The 20,932-nt window shown below is 40.6% G+C and overlaps 1 protein-coding gene across 1 annotated transcript in view; it reads right to left on the bottom strand.

Moving 5' to 3' along the window:
* nf2b (NF2, moesin-ezrin-radixin like (MERLIN) tumor suppressor b) overlaps positions 1–20,932 on the bottom strand; it is a 74,249-nt gene that overhangs the window by 31,438 nt on the left and 21,879 nt on the right. The window contains exons 6-10 of the mRNA XM_072589556.1: positions 20,429–20,512; positions 15,362–15,430; positions 11,937–12,019; positions 8,517–8,592; positions 5,123–5,260 (exon numbers count right to left, since the gene is read on the bottom strand). Of these exons, the coding sequence (XP_072445657.1) occupies positions 5,123–5,260; positions 8,517–8,592; positions 11,937–12,019; positions 15,362–15,430; positions 20,429–20,512 (450 nt within the window). The remainder of the gene's footprint in view (positions 1–5,122; positions 5,261–8,516; positions 8,593–11,936; positions 12,020–15,361; positions 15,431–20,428; positions 20,513–20,932) is intronic.

The raw sequence follows: 20,932 nt of genomic DNA, 5'->3' as shown, positions 1-20,932 counted from the left end.
TCCTTGTCTGAAGCCACTACAGCGCTAATATTGCATTTTAAAACTTGAAATAAATCATGATGCATAACACTTTTTGAATGTTGCAGCATTTTACACAGTTCTAACCTAATTTCAAGGAATGTACCAAATTATTCTGTTAAACATCAATTGTGTAGAAGTAGAGTCATAGAGTCATAGAGTCATAGAGATGTACAACATGGAAACAGACCCTTCAGTCCAAACCGTCCATGCCGACCAGATATCCCAACCCAATCTAGTCCCACCTGCCAGCACCTGGTCCATATCCCGCCAAGCCGTTCCTATTCATATACCCATCCAAATGCCTTTAAAATGTTGCAATTGTACCAGACTCCACCACCTCCTCTGGCAGCTCATTCCACACACGTATCACCCTCTGCGTGAAAAAGTTGCCCCATAGGTCCCTTTCATATCTTTTCCTTCTCACCCTAAACCTATGCCCTCTACTTCTGGACTCCCTCACACCAGGGAAAAGACTTTGTCTATTTATCCTATCCATGCCCCTCTCATGATTTTGTAAACCTCTATAAGGTCACCCCTCAGCCTCCGATGTCCAGGGAAAACAGCCTCAGCCTATGCAGCCTCTCCCCACAGCTCAAATCCTCCAACCCTGGCAACATCCTGGTAAACCTTTTCTGAACCCTTTCAAGTTTCACATCAACTTTCCGATAGGAAGGGAACCAGAATTGCATGCAATATTCCAACAGTTGGCCTAACCAATGTCCTGTACAGCCGCAACATGACCTCCCAACTCCTGTACTCAATACTCTGACCAATAAAAGAAAGCATACCAAATGCCGCCTTCACTACCCTATCTACCTGCGACTCCACTTTCAAGGAGCTATGAACCTGCACTCCAAGGTCTCTTTGTTCAGCAACACTCCCTAGGACCTTACCATTAAGTGTGTAAGTCCTGCTAAGATTTGCTTTCCTAAAATGCAGCACCTCGCATTTATCTGAATTAAACTGCATCTGCCCCTTCTTGACCTATTGGCCCATCTGGTCAAGATCTGGTTGTAATCTGAGATAACCTTCTTCGCTGCCCACTACATCTCCAAGTTTAGTGTCATCTGCAAACTTACTAACTGTACCTCTTACGCTCGCATCCAAATCTTTTAGGTAAATGATAAAAAGTAGAGGACCCTGCAGCGATCCTTATGGCACTCCACTGGTCACAGGCTTCCAGTCTGAAAAACAACCCTCCACCACCACCCTCTGTCTTCTACCTTTCAGCCAATTCTGTATCCAAATGGCAAGTTCTCCCTTTATTCCGTGAGATCTAACCTTGCTATCCAGTATCCCATGGGGAACCTTGTCGAACGCCTTATTGAAGTCCATATAGATGACATCTACCGCTCTGCACTCATCAATCCTCTTTGTTACTTCTTCAAAAAACTCAATCAAGTTTGTGAGACATGATTTCCCATGCAAATACAGGTATGTCCTGTCCCTCAGGATTCCCTCCAACAACGTGCCCACCACCAACATCAGGCTCACTGGTCTATAGTTCCCTGGCTTGTCCTTACCACCCTTCTTAAACAGCGGCACAACATTAGCCAAACTCCTGTCTTCCAGCATCTCACCTGTGACTATCAATGATACAAATATCTCAGCCAGAGGCCCAGCAATCACTCCTCTAGCTTACCACAGAGGTCGAGGGTACACCTGATCAGGTCCTGGGGATTTATCCACTTTTATGCATTTCAAGACATCCAGCACTTCCTCCTCTGTAATATGGACATTTTGCAAGGTGTCACCATCTATTTCCCTACAGTCTATATCTTCCATATCCTTTTCTACAGTAAATACAGATGCAAAATACTCATTTAGTATCTCCCCCATTTTCTGCGGCGCCACACAAAGGCCACCTTGCTGATCTTTGAGAGGCCCTATTCTCTCCCTAGTTACCCTTTTGTCCATAATGTATTTGTAAAAACCCTTTCGATTCTCCTTAACTCTCTTTGGCAAAGCTGTTTCATGTTCCCTTTTTGCCCTCCTGATTGCCCTCTTAATTATACTCCTACTGCTTTTATACTCTAAGGATTCACTCGATCTATCCTGTCGATACCTTACATATGCTTCCTTCTCTTTCTGAAACCAAACCCTCAATTTCCTTAGTCATTGAGCATTCCCTATACCTACCAGCCTTTACTTTCACCCTGACAGGAATAAGCTGAAAATGTGTTGCTGGAAAAGCACAACAGGTCAGGCAGCATCCAAAGAGCAGGAGAATCGACGTTTCGGGCATGAGCCCTTCTTCAGGAATGAATCTTCCTGAAGGAGGACTCATGCCCGAAACGTCGATTCTCCTGCTCCTTGGATGCTGCCTGACCTGCTGCGCTTTTCCAGCAACACATTTTTAGCTCTGATCTCCAGCATCTGCAGTCCTCACTTTTTCCCTAACAGGAATATACTTTATCTGATTCTCATTATCTAATTTCTGAAGGCTTCCCATTGTCCAGTCGTTCCTTTACCTGTGAACATCTGCCCCCAATCAGCTTTTGAAAGTTCTTGCCTAATACCGTCAAAATTGGCCTTTCTCCAATTTAGAACTTCAACTTTTAGATCTGGTCTATCCTCTTCCATCACTATTTTAAATCTAATAGAATTATGGTCGCTGGCCCCAAAGTGCTCCCCACTGACACCTAAATCACCTGCCCTGCCTTATTTCCCAAGAGTAGGTCAAGTTTTGCACCTTCTCTAGTAGGTACATCAACATACTGAATCAGAACGTTTTCTTGTACACACTTAAATTCCTCTCCATCTAAACCCTTAACACTATGGCAGTCCCAGTCGATGTTCGGAAAATTAAATGCCCCCACCATAATCACCCTATTATTCTTACAGATAGCCTGAGATCTCCTTACGAGTTTGTTTCTCAATTTCTCTCTGACTATTGGGGGGTCTATAATACAATCCCAATAAGGTGATAATCCCTTTCTTATTTCTCAGTTCAACCCAAATAACTTCCCTGGATGTATTTCCAGGAATATCCTCCCTCAGCACAGCTGTAATGCTATCCCTTATCAAAAACACCATTCCCCCTCCTCTCTTGCCTCCCTTTCTATCATTCCTATAGCATTTGTATCCTGGAACATTAAGCTGCCAGTCCTGCCCATTCCTGAGCCATGTTATCATAGCAATCCTAGTCCCATATTCCTAACCATGCCCTGAGTTCATCTGCTTCCCCTGTTTGGCCCCTTGCATTGAAATAAATGCAGTTTAATTTGTTAGTCCTACCTTGTCCCTGCCTGCCCTGACTGTCTGACTCACTTCTGTTCTCGAGTGTACGAGTCTCAGGTTATCTCTTTCCTCACTATCTCCCTGGGTCCGCCCCCACCTTACTAGTTTAAATCCTCCCGAGCAGCTCTAGCAAATCTCCCTGCCAGTATGTTAGTCTCCTTTCAATTTAGGTGCAAACCCTCCTTCTTGTACAGGTCACTTTCACCCCAAAAGGATTCCAATGGTCCGAAAATGTGAATCCTTCTTCCATATACCAACTCCTCAGCCATGCATTTATCTGCTCTATCTTCCGATTCCTGCCCTCACTAGCTCGTAGCACTGGGAGTAATCCAGATATTACTACTCTCGAGGACTTCCTTTTTAAATTCCTGCCTAACTTCCTATGTCGTTGCTTCCAATGACCTCATGCTGGCCCCTCTCCCCCATGAGAACATTCTGCACCCTCTCTGAGAAATCCTTGATCCTGGCACCAGGGAAGCAACACACCATTCTGATTTTTCTCTGCTGGCCACAGAAACGTCTGTCTGTACCTCGGACTACAGAATCCCCTAACACAATTGATTTCATGGAACCCGACTTACCCCTCATTGCATTAGAGCCAGTCTCAATACCAGAAACTTGCTGTTCGTGCTACGTTCCCCTGAGAATCCATCACTCCCTACATTTTCCAAAACAGCATACTTTTTTGAAATGGGTATAGCCACAGAATGCTTCTGCACTAGATTCCTACCTCTCTTACCTTTCCTGGTGTTAACCCAGCTATGTGACTGTATTTGAGACTTTCCCCCCTTCCTCTAACTGCCATCCATCACATACTGTTGCTGTTGCAAATTCCTCAGTGCTTCTAACTGTATCTCCAACTGATCCATTCGATCTGATAAGATTCACAACCAATAGCATTTATTGCAGATATAATCCACAGTAATCCTTAAACTCTCTTTAAACTCCCACATCTGACAAAAAGTACACATCACTCTACTAAAGACAATTTTTGCTCCTTTACAATCTACAGACCCAGAAAATAACACTGTCTTATTCCTCTGCAAAACATTGCCACAGGTTAAATTAATAGTTATGGCTTATATTTTAAGTTTAATCAAGAGACATATAACCAAGAAAGAACCCACTCTACTCACTACTGCAGACATTCTATAGGTCCCAACAATATACTTATCTGCTTCCTGTTACTTACGCTGTTTCACAGCTTTCTTGGAAATTAGGTTTCATATTTAACTACATTCAAAACAGGGCTTAGGGCTTCCTAGTTAACAATGGCATTTAAAATTTGTTCTTGCAGCTTAAGTAAAAAACATTGCAGGTCAAATCACCTAATTTGTCATGGAGAGAAGCAGAAGAGAAGTAGAAGAGAGGACCAAATGACAGTTGACAGGAAGTTCCATTATTCTGTACTTGTTTCCCTTCTCAATCTTTACAAATTTACCTATGTCTACGCTGAACAGTGGCTCACGCCTTTTGTTCCATACCCCAAAGAAATTGTCTGAAACAAACAGGTCATCAATAGCTAAATACCACAAATGCTGCTCCATATTTCCTACAAGCAATTATCACAATAATGCACAAATCAACCAAAATCCTACGTAGTCACATAATGAAGATATAATCCTTGGCCTATGTAGAATTAAGAGCAAATCCCAATTGTGCTGGTGAGAAGTACTCAGAATTTTCACAAAAATATTCCTGAAAACGTTACTAAATGTAACAGTTAAAGTAATGATTTATTCAATATGACTTGAAGCGAAATGAGCAGGAACGTCATAACACAAATAAGGATTGCATATTAAATAGAATGTTAATATGCAGGTTTTTGATAAAGTACAGAAAGTCTCGAATGTGTACCTACCTCTTTTTCACTGTAGGAAATGTTTCGGATCCCACTCCATGCAAATGACTTCTTAGAGGAGAGTTTGTTGTCAGGGATGTAGATATGAAGGCCAAGTGCATCAACTCCAAGCAGTAAGTCTGTATCCTTTTTGTTTTGCTTTTAAAATGTTCAGCAACATGTTTATAACTGGAACGTTTACTTTCATGTTGGAATTTAATAAATTAAACACAAACAGTTCAAGAGATAATTTTCAATTGGGAAATTAACTCAGATACCAATATTTACCCAAGCCAGATGAAAAGGCATAATTCAGAAACGTTAATACTGTTTTTCACTCCTGACCTGTCAAATGTTTAAAACATTTTTTGTTTTAACTTCAGACTTCCAGAACCCACAATATTATATAGCTTCCTACAGAATAGTCAGTTTTAAACTTCTTTCATCGGATGTGGACATTACTGTCAAGACCAGTGTACATTATCCACCTCTAAATACCCTTGAAAAGTTGATGGTGGTGAGTTTCTGTCTTGCAACACTGAAATTGTTGGGATACAGATATACATTATTGTTAGGAAGGGAGCTTGAAGACATTGACTAACCAATGGTGAAGGAACAGTAATAAATGTCCAGTGTGAGCCTTGAAAGAAGTCTTTAGAGATTAATGGTTGAGAATTGGAAGGTCCTGTTGAAGTTGCCTTGGTGAGTTTTTTAAACTCACTTTGTAGATGGTACACATTACTGCCACTGTGCATTGGCAATGGAGTAAATGAGTGCTAAAGGTTATTAGATTAGAGATTACTTAGTGTGAAAACAGGCCCTTCAGCCCAACAAGTCCACACCGACTCTCTGAAGAGCAACCCACCCAGACCCATTCCCCTTTATCTAACACTACGGGCAATTTAGCATGGCCAATTCACCTAACCCGCACATTTTTGGACTGTGGGGGGGAAACCGGAGCACCCAAAGGAAACCTATGCTGACACGGGGAGAATGTGCAAACTCCACACAAACAGTTGCCTGAGGCGGGAATTCAACCCGGGCCTCTGGCGCTGTGAGGCAGCAGTGCTAACTGCTGTGCCACCGTGGTTGTGGATAGTCTATCAAAAAGTCTGCTTCATCTTAAATATGTTGAATTTCTAGACTGTTGATGGAGGTGCACTCACACAGGCAAGCAAAGAACCCGTTCTACTGCACCTCTGACAAGTGCTTTGCAGTGAACAGTGGGTAGGCTTGGGGAATCAGGAGGTGATTCCATAGGATTCCCAACCTCTCACCTGCTCTTGAAGTCAGAGTGTATATATGGCTAGCCCAGTTCAGTTTCTGATCAATGGTACCCCCCAGAATGCTGATGGTGGGGGATTCTGCATGGTTAATGCCACTGGATGACTCTTCCTGCAATTCTGATGGACATGGAGCTTCAGACCTCTATTTACATTAGTTATTGAGGTGTTTCTCCTTCTCAACCAAATTGAAAGGTCATCCATTAAATAATGATATAGAAAAATCAAATTATACACAAATCACAACTTCACTTTGCTACAAAACAGGACATTGTGCTAACCAACGACGACAGTCACCCATCAATCATTTTACTACAGAGTATTCTGCATATCAAGATGAGAAGTTGTGAACAGTATACCGAATGATATATCTTTTCTCAATTTAATTTTCAAATCAAATACAAATGTAACATTTCTCTTATTAAAACTAGCCTGAACCATTCTGGTAGTCTATAACACAGAATACATCTCTGAAAATAGAGTTGTAATTTTGTTGTTACTTTATAATGTTATTTCCATGTTTTTATTCCATTTATACTTTACCTTGTATTTTCATTTAGTGTTTAAGATCTCACTTAATACTGTGTGTGTGTCATTTTATCTTAAACAATTTATTTTATTTCTTCTGTGTTCAGTTTTATTCTCATTAAATCTTTTTATCTTGGGAAACACGATACTCCCTTATCTAAATTAACTGAAAATATCAATTAATTCAGTGAATGGTCAAAGCAAATCTGTTTTAACCTGAAAAATGCTCTTCAATAAGCTTTTAGCTTTCTTAACGTAAATTCCAGTGCATCTGTTCAAGTTCCAAAGTTCTGAAGAAAAGTCCCTTTAGACTCAAAATGTTAACCGTGTTTCCACCTCTACAGATGCTCCCAGTACTGCTGAGTTTCTACAGCACCTTATTATTATTGCTAGCACATTAATGGGACCTGAAGAAATTAATTATACACATTTGGATAACCAAATGTTATGGGCTGCACGGTGCCTCAGTGGTTAGCACTGCTGCCTCACAGCACCAGGGACCCGACGACTGTCTGTTTGGAGTTTGCACATTCTCCCTCTGTTTGTGTGGGTTTCCTCCAGTTTCCAAAGATGGATTGATCATGCTAAATTGCCCATAGTGTCCAGGGATGCCTAGGTTACGTGCATTAGTTAGGGGTAAATGTAGAGTAATAGGTTCAGGGAATGGGTTTGGTTGGGTTATTATTTAGAGGGTCAGTGTGGACTTGTTGGGCCGAAGGGCCTGTTTCCACACCGTATGGATTCTAATTCTAAAAACCCTAAAAGTCAATTTTGTTAATGTATATCACATATAGCTTTTTTTTATATGTTGCTTCAAACCGCCTGCTAAAAACAGGGGAAATCTATTATTATCCCCTGGCTCTGCCTGTATGATGAACAGGAAATGGAGCACTCAATCCCTATAGGCAGTATATCATCTCATCCTATCGTAAATTCACAAGATTATGGACATATTGCTGAACTTCTAAAGTTAACACAAGTGATGCACTTAACTGTCACACAATCATTAATGGATTGATGTTTCTCCAATGTGTTTTGAGGAAATGTAAGGATCCAAAGATGTTGTGCAAGAAGATTGTGTCCTGGATCCAGGGAAAAGAGCTTTGTTTGTATAAGGTGAAACTCAGGATGGCTATGGCAGGAGAAACAGATGAGCACATGAAAAAGTTGCTATCCTTTGTTCCATAGATATCAATTTGGAGTTTTTGCTGGGAGAAGTTTCAAACAGTATTATCCAGTGCTTTTGTGAGTCTTGACAAAATGCTGGCCAAACTTGAAAATTGGTGCTGTGTGCCTTACCCACCCACCTCCCACTATAGAATGATACAGTGTCAAAGTATATTTGATTCATTATCTTTGTATCCTCTCTGAGAATGAGCTGAGTTGAGACTAGGAAGGCAAAAGTTCCAACCAGAAAGGACTTCAGCTCCTCTGGATGAGGAACTTGCATTCACCACAGCCATAATCTTATTGAATAGTAGAGCAGGTTTGAGGCACTCTTTGGCCTACTCCTCCTGTTCCTTGATTGCATTAGGATTGTCCTTAAATTATTTTGTCCAAGTTCATCCATGTATTATAATACAGATTTGAGAACCAATACTTACTGTGATTGGAAAATAGTTTACTCCATACATTTCTAGGTCTTGTGCAATCTTTAAGTATTCCATTTCTGCTTCATCTCTGTCAAAAATAATAATAGCAAAACAGTAAAGGTACACAAAAGGAATACAGCAATTAGTGTCAACTATATATCCATCAAATGTTCATTGTATTCAAGAAGTGGCTAATAATTGGACATACACCAATGCCAATATCAAAGTGATTGTTTTTAGTTGATGGTTATAGTTTGCAAATGTATCACTATAAATATAAGTGAACAGAGGCTCAGCTCCAATATTTAATATCAGTTGCTATTGGCTATCCAAGCTTTGAAAATTGCTTTAACATGTTCTTCCCAGAATTATCGTATTTTTCGTTCAACCTGTTCAGACCTGTTATGACGCACCTTCAAGGGAAGGTGGGATTTGAAGCTGTACATTCTGGTCCAGAAATAGGGGCACTACAAGTGAACAACAACCTCTAACTACTATAGCACTTGTTATCCCTTCCAAGTTCAACCAGGCCTGAGTCTAATTAGCTTCCCAGATCAGATTAGATTACTTACAGATTACTTACAGTGTAGAAACAGGCCCTTCAGCCCAACAAGTCCACACCGACCCTCCGAAGAGCAACCCCTCAGACCCATTCACCTACATTTACCCCTTCATCTAACACTATGGGCAATTTAGCATGGCCAATTCACCAAATCTGCACATTTATGGACTGTGGGAGGAAACCGGAGCACCCGGAGGAAACCCATGCAGACACGGGGAGAACATACAAACTCCACACAGACAGTTGCCTGAGGCGGGAATTGAACCCAGATCTCTGGTGCTGTGAGACAGCAGTGCTAACCACTGTGCCGCCCAATAGATGTTTTCAGACTAACCTGGTTGTAAGCATGAATAGAACAATTTGAGTTTATGTCACGTTCACCTTGATCAACTAATGTGAGAATACCATTTACTGAATTATCTAAATGGAACTTGTAGCAAAGACTTTTTAATGCCAATTATTTGAATACTCTATAAATGCTTCTGATTCAGTATGTGGATGTACCTACCACAGAGGATGCAAAACGTGATCTACTCTTGGGGAATGAGACAGGGCAAGTGACTGAGGTGTCAGTGGGAGAGCACTTTGGGGCCAGCAACCATAATTCTATTAGTTTTAAAATAGTGATGGAAAAGGACAGATGGAATCTAAAAGTTAAAGTTCTAAATTGGAAGAAGGCCAATTTTGATTGCACTAGACAAGAACTTTCTAAAGTTGATTGGGAGCGGAGGTCCACAGGTAAGGGACGGCTAGAAAATGGGATGCCTTCAAATATGAGATAACAAGAGTTCAAAGACATAATGTTCCTATGAGGGTGAAAAGCAAGGCTGGTAGGTATAGGGCATGCTGGATGACTAGAGAAATTGACGTTTTGGTCAAGAAAAATGAGGAAGCATATGTCAAGTATAAACAGCAGAAATCGAGTGAATCCATAAGATTATAAAGGCAGGAGAATTAAGAGAGAAATCAGGAGGGCAAAAAAGGGACATGAGAATCCAAAGGGATTTCATAAATACATTAAGAACAAAAGATTAAGTAGGGAGAGAACAGGGCCCCTCAAGATCAGCAAAGCAGCCTAGGTGTGGAACCACAGGAGATAGGGGAAGATACTAAACAGATATTTTGCGTCAGTGCTGACTGTGAAGAAGGATATTGAAGATACAGAATGTGGGGAAATAGATGGTGACATCGTGAAAAATGTCCATATTACAGAGGTGGTGGGGGTGGATGTCTTATAACACAAATCCCCAGGACCTGATCAGGAGTACCCTAGAACTCTGTGGGAAGCTAGGGAAGTGATTGCTGGGCCCTTTGCTGAGATATTTGTATCAGTGACCGTCACAGGTGAGGTGCCTGAAGATTGAAGGTTGGCTAATGTGCTGCCATTATTTAAGAAAGGTGGTAAGGAAAAGCCAGGGAACTATAGACCGGTGAGCCTGACATCGGTGATGGGCACACTGTTGCAGGGAATCCTGAGGGACAGGATTTACATGTATGTGGAAAGACAAGGACTAATTAGGGATAGTCAACATAGCTTTGCACATGGGAAATCATGTCTCACTAACTTGATTCAGTTTATTGAAGAAGTAACAAAGAGAACTGATGAGGGCAGAGTGGTGGACATGATCTGTATGGACAGCAGTAAGGCGTTCGACAAGGTTCCTCAAGGTTAGCAAAGTTACCAGACATGGAATACAGGGAGAACTAGCCATTGGGATACAAAACTGGCTCAAAGGTAGAAGACAAAGGGTGGTAGTGGAGGGTTGCCCTTTAGACTGGAGACCTATGACCAGTAGACTGCCACAAAGGTTGGTACTGGGGCCACTGCTTTTCGTCATTTATATCAATGTGAATGTGAACATAGGCGGTATGATTAGTAAATTTGCAGATGATACCAAAATTGAAGGTGTAGTGGACAGCGAAAGAGATTACCTCAAAGTACAACAGGATCTTTATCAGATGGTCAATGGGCTCAGGAGTGGCAGATGGAGTTTAATTTAGATAAACTTGAAGTGCTACACTTTGGAAAGACAAATCTAGACTTGAAGTGCTACACTTTGGAAAGGCAAAGACTTATACACTTAATGGTAAGCTCCTAGGGAGAGTTGCTGAACAAAGAGACGTTGGAGTGCAAGTTCGTAATTCTTTGAAAGTGGAGTTGCAAGTAGATAGGATAGTGAAGAAGTAATTTGACATGCTTTCCTTTATGGATCAGAGCATTGAGTATAGGAATTAGGAGGTCATGTTGCAGCTGTACAGGACATTGGTTAGGCCACTTTTGGAATATTGTGTGCAATTCTGGTCTCCCTCCTATAGGAAGGATGTTGTGAAACTTGAAAGGGTTCAGAAAAGATTTACAAGGATGTTGCCAGGGTTGGAGGGAGTAAGCTACGGCGAGAGGCTTTATAGGCTGGGGCTGTTTTCCTTGGCACGTCGGAGGCCGAGGGGTGACCTTTATCAAGGTTTATAAAATTATGAGGGGCATGGATAGGGTAAATAGACAAGATAATTCCCCTGGATTGAGAGTGTCCAGAGAGAGAGGGCATAGGTTTAGGTGAGAAGGAAAAGATTTAAAAGGGACAACTTTTTCATGCAGTGTGTGGTGCCTGTATGAATTGAGCTGCCAGAGGAAGTGGTGGAGGCTGGTACAATTACAACATTTAAAAGGCATCTGAATGGGAAGGATTTTGAGGGATATGGGCCAAATACTGAAAAGTGGGACTAGATTGGTTTAGGATATCTGGTCGGTATAGACGAGTTGGATTGAAGGGTCTGTTTCCATGCTGAACATCTCTATGACTCAAAGTGAAAATAAACAAACAGTATACATAAAAATGCATCCAAAACCTTTTCTGTGAAGCAATGCTTACCTGGTGATTCCCCTGTGCTCAGCATACCAAGCTGTTATTTTTTCTTCCCACATATCTGCTGTCATTTGATACTGTTTAAGAACCTAAAGAGTGGAAAATAGAAGTAAATCTTTATTCAGCATCAGCCCATTAAAGATTAGGTTTATTGAATAGTGTATAAATGCCCCAATTATGTGGTTATGGCAAAAATGTCAAATTGTAAACATGTCAGCATTGGTAGCTCGGGAGAAGAGACCATGTGAATATCTGTCCTCAAGCTCCTCTTCCTCCTAATTAAAGCTAATGGCACAGCATAATTTTGTAGAGTGTTTCTTTTTACATTGTCAATCAGAAATTGCATGGTCCTAGACCCAATTTCCCCCTGACTGATGCACTCTACTCATTAAATCTCCACAGTCTAACATAACACCGATTACTATTGTCACGGCTCACTGGGGTCGTACCCTGCACATCAAGCTGCAATATTCCTGGAGTAATCATAAATGTGAAAAGATTCAGTCAAATTACCCTAAGTCCTCAATTTGCCTTGAATGATGAACTCAGGTTAAAAGAAAATGTTCACCAGCTTTCTGTACTTCACAAGAAAACTGATTATAAGGAATTGTCTTTAACTAAATGCAATTCGGAAATACGAATTGTTAACTCCTAACTTTCTGTAACTTAAGTGTTACCCCTTCTTATATTTTCACCTCACATAGAGTCAGAAAAAGACAGCCTAGACATGGACATTAAAGAAGGGAAATGAAAAATAAATCAGGAAAGTACAGTACAACAGGACCAGCATGGACCACATGAATTGATATGTTATTTTGTTTGGTTTCATCTAACTTCTGGTTCTTCGGTGTTCACGCAATGTTGTCTGCATAGAGATGCTATGTTCATTAACTGATTGACAGTTCATCCTTTTATGGCCTTAAAATATTTTGTTCCTTCTTCAACAGGGAATTTACTGAGAAGAGTGAGTGTGAAACATTACTGAAGATTTTTTTCGTACCTCCACATAAGAGAGAGCAACAGAGAGGTTTTTTTGGTGCTTTCTCTTTGCAGACTGGATGGTTCTCCGCTGCGTCACCTGGTCAGAAGCCAAGCAAAATATTGCTGTCAAGCAGTTAGTTCTTAGTTCAGAACTCATCTGCTCCGTCAGCTTCTGCTCTCCAGGAAAAACATAACATTGTGTACAAATCGCACTGTGTTCTAGTAAGTGTGACTTTTAAAACTGTAGCCATGTTTTTGCACCATATCTTTGGTTTAAAGCAGTATCTTCCTTTTTTAGTTCACAGTTTAAAGCAAAATGTCATGGTCATTACAATATGAGTGTCTTCCTCTCTTCCAGCCAATTCCTGATGTACCTCCCAGATTTGCAGTGATATTTGCTGTCTCAACTTTCTGTAACAGCCATTCAGGTGGTAGTTTATCAAATAATAAACTGTTGCAAAAAATATTATCACAAGAGTGGAGATGACAGAAGGAAGCACTGCTATGAGATAGAATGTGCTATCTGAAAAGGTGCAGAAGCAGACTCATCATTCAATATTTAAAACTGAAATGGATAAATACTTGAAGGGAAAATATCTACCGTGAACTAGGAAAAGAGTAGGGGATTTGGTTTAAATGACTATCATTACTGCATACACAGGAACCGGCATCCGTCCTTGCAATTTCATTGTAATACTCCAAATTTTCCTTGTGATATGAAACTTTTTGAGACAATTTAAGACAATAGACAATAGGTGCAGGAGTAGGCCATTCTGCCCTTCGAGCCTGCACCACCATTCAATATGATCATGGCTGATCATCTTTAATCAGTATCCTGTTCCTGCCTTATCTCCATAACCCTTGATTCCACTATCCTTGAGAGCTCTATCCAACTCTTTCTTAAATGAATCCAGAGACTGGGCCTCCACTGCCGTCACAGCATTCCACACAGCCAACACGCTCTGGGTGAAGAAGTTTCTCCTCATCTCTGTCCTAAATGGTCTACCCTGTATTTTTAAGCTGTGTCCTCTGGTTCAGCACTCACCCATCAGCAGAAACATGTTTCCTGCCTCCAGAGTGTCCAATCCTTTAATAATCTTATGTGTCTCAATCAGATCCCCTCTCAGTCTTCTAAATTCAAGGGTATACAAGCCCAGTCGCTCCAGTCTTTCAGTGTAAGATAGTCCCGCCATTCCAGGAATTGACCTTGTGAACCATGCTGCACTCCCTCAATAGCCAGAATGTCTTTCTTCAAATTTGGAGATCAGAACTGCACACAGTATTCTAATTGTGGTCTCATGTGGTCTCACCAGGGCCCTGTACAGCTGCAGAAGAACCTTTTTGCTTCTATACTCAATCCCTCTTGTTATGAAGGCCAGCATGCTATTAGCCTTCTTCACTACCTGCTGTACCTACATGCTTACCTTCGTTGACTGGTGTACAAGAACACCCAAATCTCTATGTACTGCCCCTTTACCTAAATTGATTCCATTTAGGTAGTAATCTGCCTTCCTGTTCTTGCCACCAAAGTGGATAACCATGCATTTATCCACATTAAACTGCATCTGCCATGCATCTGACCACTCACCTAACTTATCCAGGTCACCCTGTAATCTCCTAACATCCTCATCACATTTCACCCTGCCACCCAGCTTTGTATCATCAGCAAATTTGCTAATGTTATTGCTAATACCATCTTCTATATCATTAACATATATTATAAAATGCTGCGGTCCCAGTACTGATCCCTGCGGTACCCCACTGGTCATTGCCTGCCATTCCGAAATGGAGCCGTTTATCACTACTCTTTGTTTCCTATCAGCCAACCAACTTTCAATCCAATCTAGTACTTTGCCCCCAATACCATGTGCCCTAATTTTGCTGACTAACCTCCTATATGGGACTTTGTCAAAAGCTTTCTGAAAGTCCAGGTACACTACATCTACTGGATCTCCCATGTCCATCTTCAGAGTTACATGCTCAAGAAATTCCAGAAGATTAGTCAAGCATGATTTGTCCTTCATAAATAATTTGTTAAGCAGGAGTTAATAATTTTAAGATTTGTATTCCTGCCTTCATATTCAAGATCATTTCTGTTGGATCTTCCATCTCTTACTGAAAGTCAATTTTCATGGAATTTTTACAATCGATAAAATAAATTATAAATACCCTAGGTTTAATTTATAACAATGCTGTTTGTGTAGCATTCCACGGCAAAAATAAAAAGCTGCAATTAAATTTACATGTTGTGTACTTGTAAGTGTGGTGAACTGTCACTTTTAAAGTCTGACAGCGCGACATAATGATGACGTTATCAGCCACCTTGGCAGAAACATCTTAAGCTAACGTTGGTGCCTGTCCCGTAAACATGCCTTCAATAAAGCTCCTGCTGTTTAACACTTCAATTTCTTGGTCCTTCTTGGAAGTTAACACAAGATTACAGAACTTACTCTTTTAGGCAGTAGTTCATCCTGAGCCAAGAAACCAGGTTTATGAAAATTAGGATCATAGTCTCCATACTGTCAAAGAGAAAATATAAATATAAGTATTACCAACTCTGTTGAAATAAATAAATGTCACATGTTCAATATTTGTACACAAATAGCACATTATAAACTTAAAGTATTCTTACATTCAACTAGATTTTGACAGAGACTAAATGGGACTATTAGGATGAATACTGAAAGATTTTTGAGCAATATGGGGAGTATGATGGAAAGTGGGGCTAATGTAGAATGATTTTGATGGCAGAACAGGCTCATATGGCTTATATGGCCACTGCCTAATGATATTTCATATGTTCAGAGTGCGAGATTTGTCAGAATATTTTTATATACTTTCTACTTAGAGATGCTGTTACACATTTCTGGAACGTTTCAGGTCCAGTGCTCCTTCTTCAAGACACTGGATTGAAGTTTTTATCCTGACATGTTCTGGGACTTGAACTGGTTCAGAGGTAGAGACACTATTACACACAAGCGTCCCCAAGCCTACTGTACCTGGTATTCCCAGGTTGTCTCCCATCCTAATACTAACCAGGCCAGAGTATTAGATTAGATTAGATTACTTACAGTGTGAAACAGGCCTGGTGAGCAAGGTTAGATCTCATGGAATACAGGAAGAACTAGCCATTCGGATACAGAACTGGCTCAAAGGTAGAAGACAGAGAGTGGTGGTGGAGGATTGTTTTTCAGACTGGATGCCTGTGACCAGTGGAGTGCCACAAGGATCGGTGCTGGATCCACTACTTTTCGTCATTTATATAAATGATTTGGATGTGCACGTAAGAGGTATAGTCAGTAAGTTTGCAGATGACACCAATATTAGAGGTGTAGTATGTTTAACTTCTGAGATTGGGTGTTTTCAGACTCCTAATTGCGCCTTCACTTGATGTTCACACCTTCTACCATATGTAACTGAATCAAAGCCAGCAATGAAAGCCCATGTTATAGCCATTTAATTAGTCTCAAACTGCCTGACTAATTTAAACAGCTCGACTGGCATCCCAGTGAATACAACACGCGCCAAGAATTCAAACTGGGCTTACTGCTCTATTTAGCTCAGCAATGCTCAACTGAGTAACTGAATCATCAAGGTGAATGATTGATTGTGCAGTCCTTTATCAGAACGAATATAACTGCTCCAATGACTTCATTTCAATTATTAATGTGACTATATGCTCACATTTTTAATCAAGATTTTACAACAGGTTATTGGACTCCACGGGGAGAAAAAGACAAGTCGAATAGCATGCTCCTGTGCTATAGTCCGAGAATATTACTGGTAATTTCATAATCTATACCAACTCTAAATAAAATCCAACAAATTCCATCCCCTTACATGAATTAACAAGTCCACCATGTGAAGAAAATGCATAACAAAGGCTCAAAAGGGAGAATCAAAATTACAAATTGAGGCTCTGTCCCATACTATCCACCTGCTGTGATAGGCAGGGTAGAAACTTCAAACCAGTGTCCTGAAGAAGGATCACTAGACCTGAAATGTTAACTCAGCTTTCTCTCCACAGATTATGCTAGACATGCAGAGTTTTTCCAGCAATTTCTGTTCCTCATTTCCAGCATCCACATTTCTCTGGGTTTTTGGAAACTTAGGTGCTGCATCAGACTAAGATCAAGACAAGAAAATACTGTCCTAACATCCATTCAAGATTCCTAAGCGAAGAAACACCATCTTGCATAAAATCCAGCAAGCAGAAGGATGTCTTAGCTCAACTAACTCTTTTAACAGAAATGCCAAAAATGAACACAAACTACCAGTTTCTGCATGGCACAAGTAACACACTTCATGACTATCAACTTTTCTATTTCCAAACAATCCACTGTTCCCTGCAGAAAGAATTATGACCTGTTTCCTTAACTTGGCCATAGCGATCACAGCAGAAGCTTTCTTTTCACTGTAAACTCAGGCTGTTGTCTTATCACCTGCCCACATCAAACACTCCCATCTCTCTCTCTCTCCCTTTGCAAGTCTATTTACTCTAAATTGAGCTACCCAGATTAGGAAAGCACCAACCATAAGCTTAAATTTTCAAGTGATGTCCCATCAAATACAAACAACTGAACACAACAAAATACAATAAGAGGTAGATGCACTGGAACCTAGATCAGCTGACTGATATGCTGTGAAGGAATGCTGTACCTACAGAACATTTAAAAGTCCTAAAACCACATTGGTACATCTATGCAAGTCAGCCCATTAAGGAAAATAAACAATGTGCTCATAATATCTACATTATAGCTTGTGAAAAATAGGTTTCAAACTAAATCTTTGAAATGTTGGCATACAAGAATAGAGAGTCATAGAGATGTTCAGCTTGGAAACAGACCCTTTGGTCCAGCTTGTCCATGCTGACCAGATATCCCAACCTAATCTAGTCCCATCTGCCAGCACCCAGCCCATATCCCTCCAAGCCCTTCCAATTCTTATACCCATCCAAATGCCTCTCAAATGTTGCAATTGTACCAGCCTCCACCACATCCTCTGGCAGCTCATTCCATACACGTGCCACCCTCTGCGTGAAAAAGTTGCCCCTTAGGTCCCTTTTATATCTTTCCCCTCTCACCCTAAACCTATGCCGTCTAGATCTGGACTCCCCCACCCTAGGGAAAAGACTTTGCCTATTTACCCTATCCATGCCCCTCGTGATTTTGGAAACCTCTATAAGGTCACCCCTCAGCCTCCGATGCTCCAGGGAAAACAGCCCTATCCTGTTCAGCCTCTCCCTGTAGCTCAAATCCTCCAACCCTGGCAACATCCTTGTAAATCTTTTCTGAACCCTTTCAAGTTTCACAACATCTTTTGATAGGAAGGAGACCAGAATTGCATGCAATATTCCAACAGTGGCCTAACCAATGTCCTGTACAGCCGCAACATGACCTCCCAACTCCTGAACTCAATATTGTAAACTATGTGGTAAAAACAATGACTGCAGATGCTGGAAACCAGATTCTGGATTAGTGGTGCTGGAAGAGCACAGCAGGTCAGGCAGCATCCAAGTAGCTTCGAAATCGACATTTCGGGCAAAAGCCGTTCCTGATGAAGGGCTTTTGCCCGAAGCATTGTAAACTATGTGCTGACAATCATGCAATCAAATTACAAATCTTCTCAATTTTCCAAAATTGCAAGCAATGGCAGAGACATGATCTCAACCAGGGCTGATGATGTTCCTCTGGTAGATCACAATACCCCACCAGGCCACCAGTCACTCAAACCCTACTGCTTTTGGACATGGCCTACATCTGTAAAAACTAGTTGGCTAAAATACCAACTTGCACTGGTGTGCTTTAAATGTAGTTTTAAGACAAATTATTTCCTCATTCATTGTGTGTGTTACTGATAAGGTCAGCATTTATTACATCATTAATTACATTGAACTGAGTGCCTTGCTCTGCTATATTAGAAAACTACTTTATCTACATTTTGAGTCTGGAAGCACAGGATAGATCAGGTGAAAATGGCAAATTTGCTTTCTTAAAGGACATTAGAGAACCACATCTGCTTTTTTAATGACAGTCAACAGTAATTTCATGGTTAATATTATGACAACATAATCTTAAAAACTTTCAAAGAGAGACACCGTTGGCAATTCTGGCCAGATTCCATCATTAATTGGGTACAGCACTGAAAGATTACTTGAGAGATCTTACTTTGGTTGTTACCTATAATAAAGTTTAAATCACTGTTTTCATTACTTGATTGTCTGTGAGATGTCTTAAAAGGTAGCCAAATTAAAGGTGCGTGTGGTGATTAACGCACAATACTATTACTGGGAATAGCTTTCAAACCAGAAATATCCATTAGGGTTCAATTCTAGCCTCGGGCGTCTGTCTGTGTGGAGTTTGAACATATTCTCTGTTTCTGCGTGGGTTTCCTCCTGGTGCTCCGGTTTCCTCCCACAGTGCAAAGATGTGCAGGTCAGGTGAATTGGCCATGCTAAAGTGCTCATAGTGCTAGGTGCATTTGTAGGGAGTCGGGGAATGGGTCTGTGTGGGTTACTCTTCAGAGGGTCAGTGTGGACTTGTTGGGCTGAAGGGTCTGTTTCCGCAATGTAGGGAATCTAATCTAATCTAATTGAATTTAAATTCCACCATTCTCGGATCCCCTCCTTAACAGCATATTTATAAACATAGACATGGACTGCAGCCGTTCAAGAGAACACTTCACCACCTGCTTTTCAAAGGCAATTAGGGAAGGCCAATAAACACTAGTGTAGCCAAAGATAGTCAGATCCTGTGAATAAATAAAACAAAAGCTGCCATGGTGGGATTTGAATGTCGGTCTCAGGACCTGAGCATTAACCAGTAAGCAAAATATATCAGACAGAAGCAAAAGAACAAACTGCTTCTTGTTGATTCCTTACTGACAATGCTCTAGATTAGACCGACAATCTAGAAGGTGGTCTTAAGTCAGAGGGAAATAACCTGTGCATCAGACAGATCTGGGCAAAGGGAGATGGGATAGGACTTGATCGTATTCAAGGGGTCAGTAAACATCTATTGTGCATTTCAAACAGATTCCTGGAAAGATGAAGTTTCGAAAGGAGTGATAGCAGCACAGAAACAAATTTAATCTTTAAGCTTCAGGTTGCAACCAAGGACAAAGGCAGTACTTTCCTTTATCTCTCAATACACAAAGAGAAATTATCGAGTTTTATTCTAGGTATATGGCACCTAGAACTTCACTCGACTCTATGGACCTCTGCCAAATTAGGTCATGGCGATAAGTCAAAATATCTCTTCTACAACCATAATTAAAATAGTCTCCCACACACAGGGATGCTTAATCGCCCAATTAAAAGAGAGAAATACTAATTTAAGACTGTAAAGACATGACCTTTCTGTTAGGAAACTTCAGCACCTGATGTAATTAGCACTTTAATACAGAAAAATGTCAACTTCAATCCTTTGCAAGTGGCAAAAGCAGTAAAGTGGCTGGTGTAAATCTTGCATTTTCAAATTCAGAAGTGGAGTCCTTCAAATTTATTATCTTGCACAAACCTTAGCTTGAACTGCATAAGATGCCAACAGCACCGAAGCCTCAGGGGAACAGTAAATCTCCTCATCCAAAATCTGCTTCTTAACCTACAGAAGTGAAAACAGCAATTAGTTCCAAATTAAGAATCTATAATTTGACTATCACATGAATGATTTTAATTATATGAGTCAGCTAAATGTATTGGAACAAAATGGTTCATAATTTACACTGGAAGAAAAAAAAATCAGTGAGGTGTCACTTAAACCCAATATGTTTAATAACCTCACTCTGCAAATGTAATTGGAAAACCCATGGCACACATCAACATCCAAATCTGAAACATTATTCTTAATTTGCTTTGATATCATTTTAATCCAGTCAGAACTACATAAATTAAGCAAGCTTTACTTGTTGCAGATATTAATTTGCACCTTTAATGAGTGACTTTTCAGATTTCTTTCAAGACATATTGCTCGCTACTTTAGCTGAAAAATTAATTTCTTCTCTGTGGCACTGCATAATTCCCA

The sequence above is a fragment of the Chiloscyllium punctatum genome, chromosome 19 (genome assembly GCF_047496795.1).
Source record: "Chiloscyllium punctatum isolate Juve2018m chromosome 19, sChiPun1.3, whole genome shotgun sequence".
NCBI classification, from domain to species: Eukaryota; Metazoa; Chordata; class Chondrichthyes; order Orectolobiformes; family Hemiscylliidae; genus Chiloscyllium; species Chiloscyllium punctatum.
This window is presented reverse-complemented; position numbering and strand designations above follow the sequence as displayed.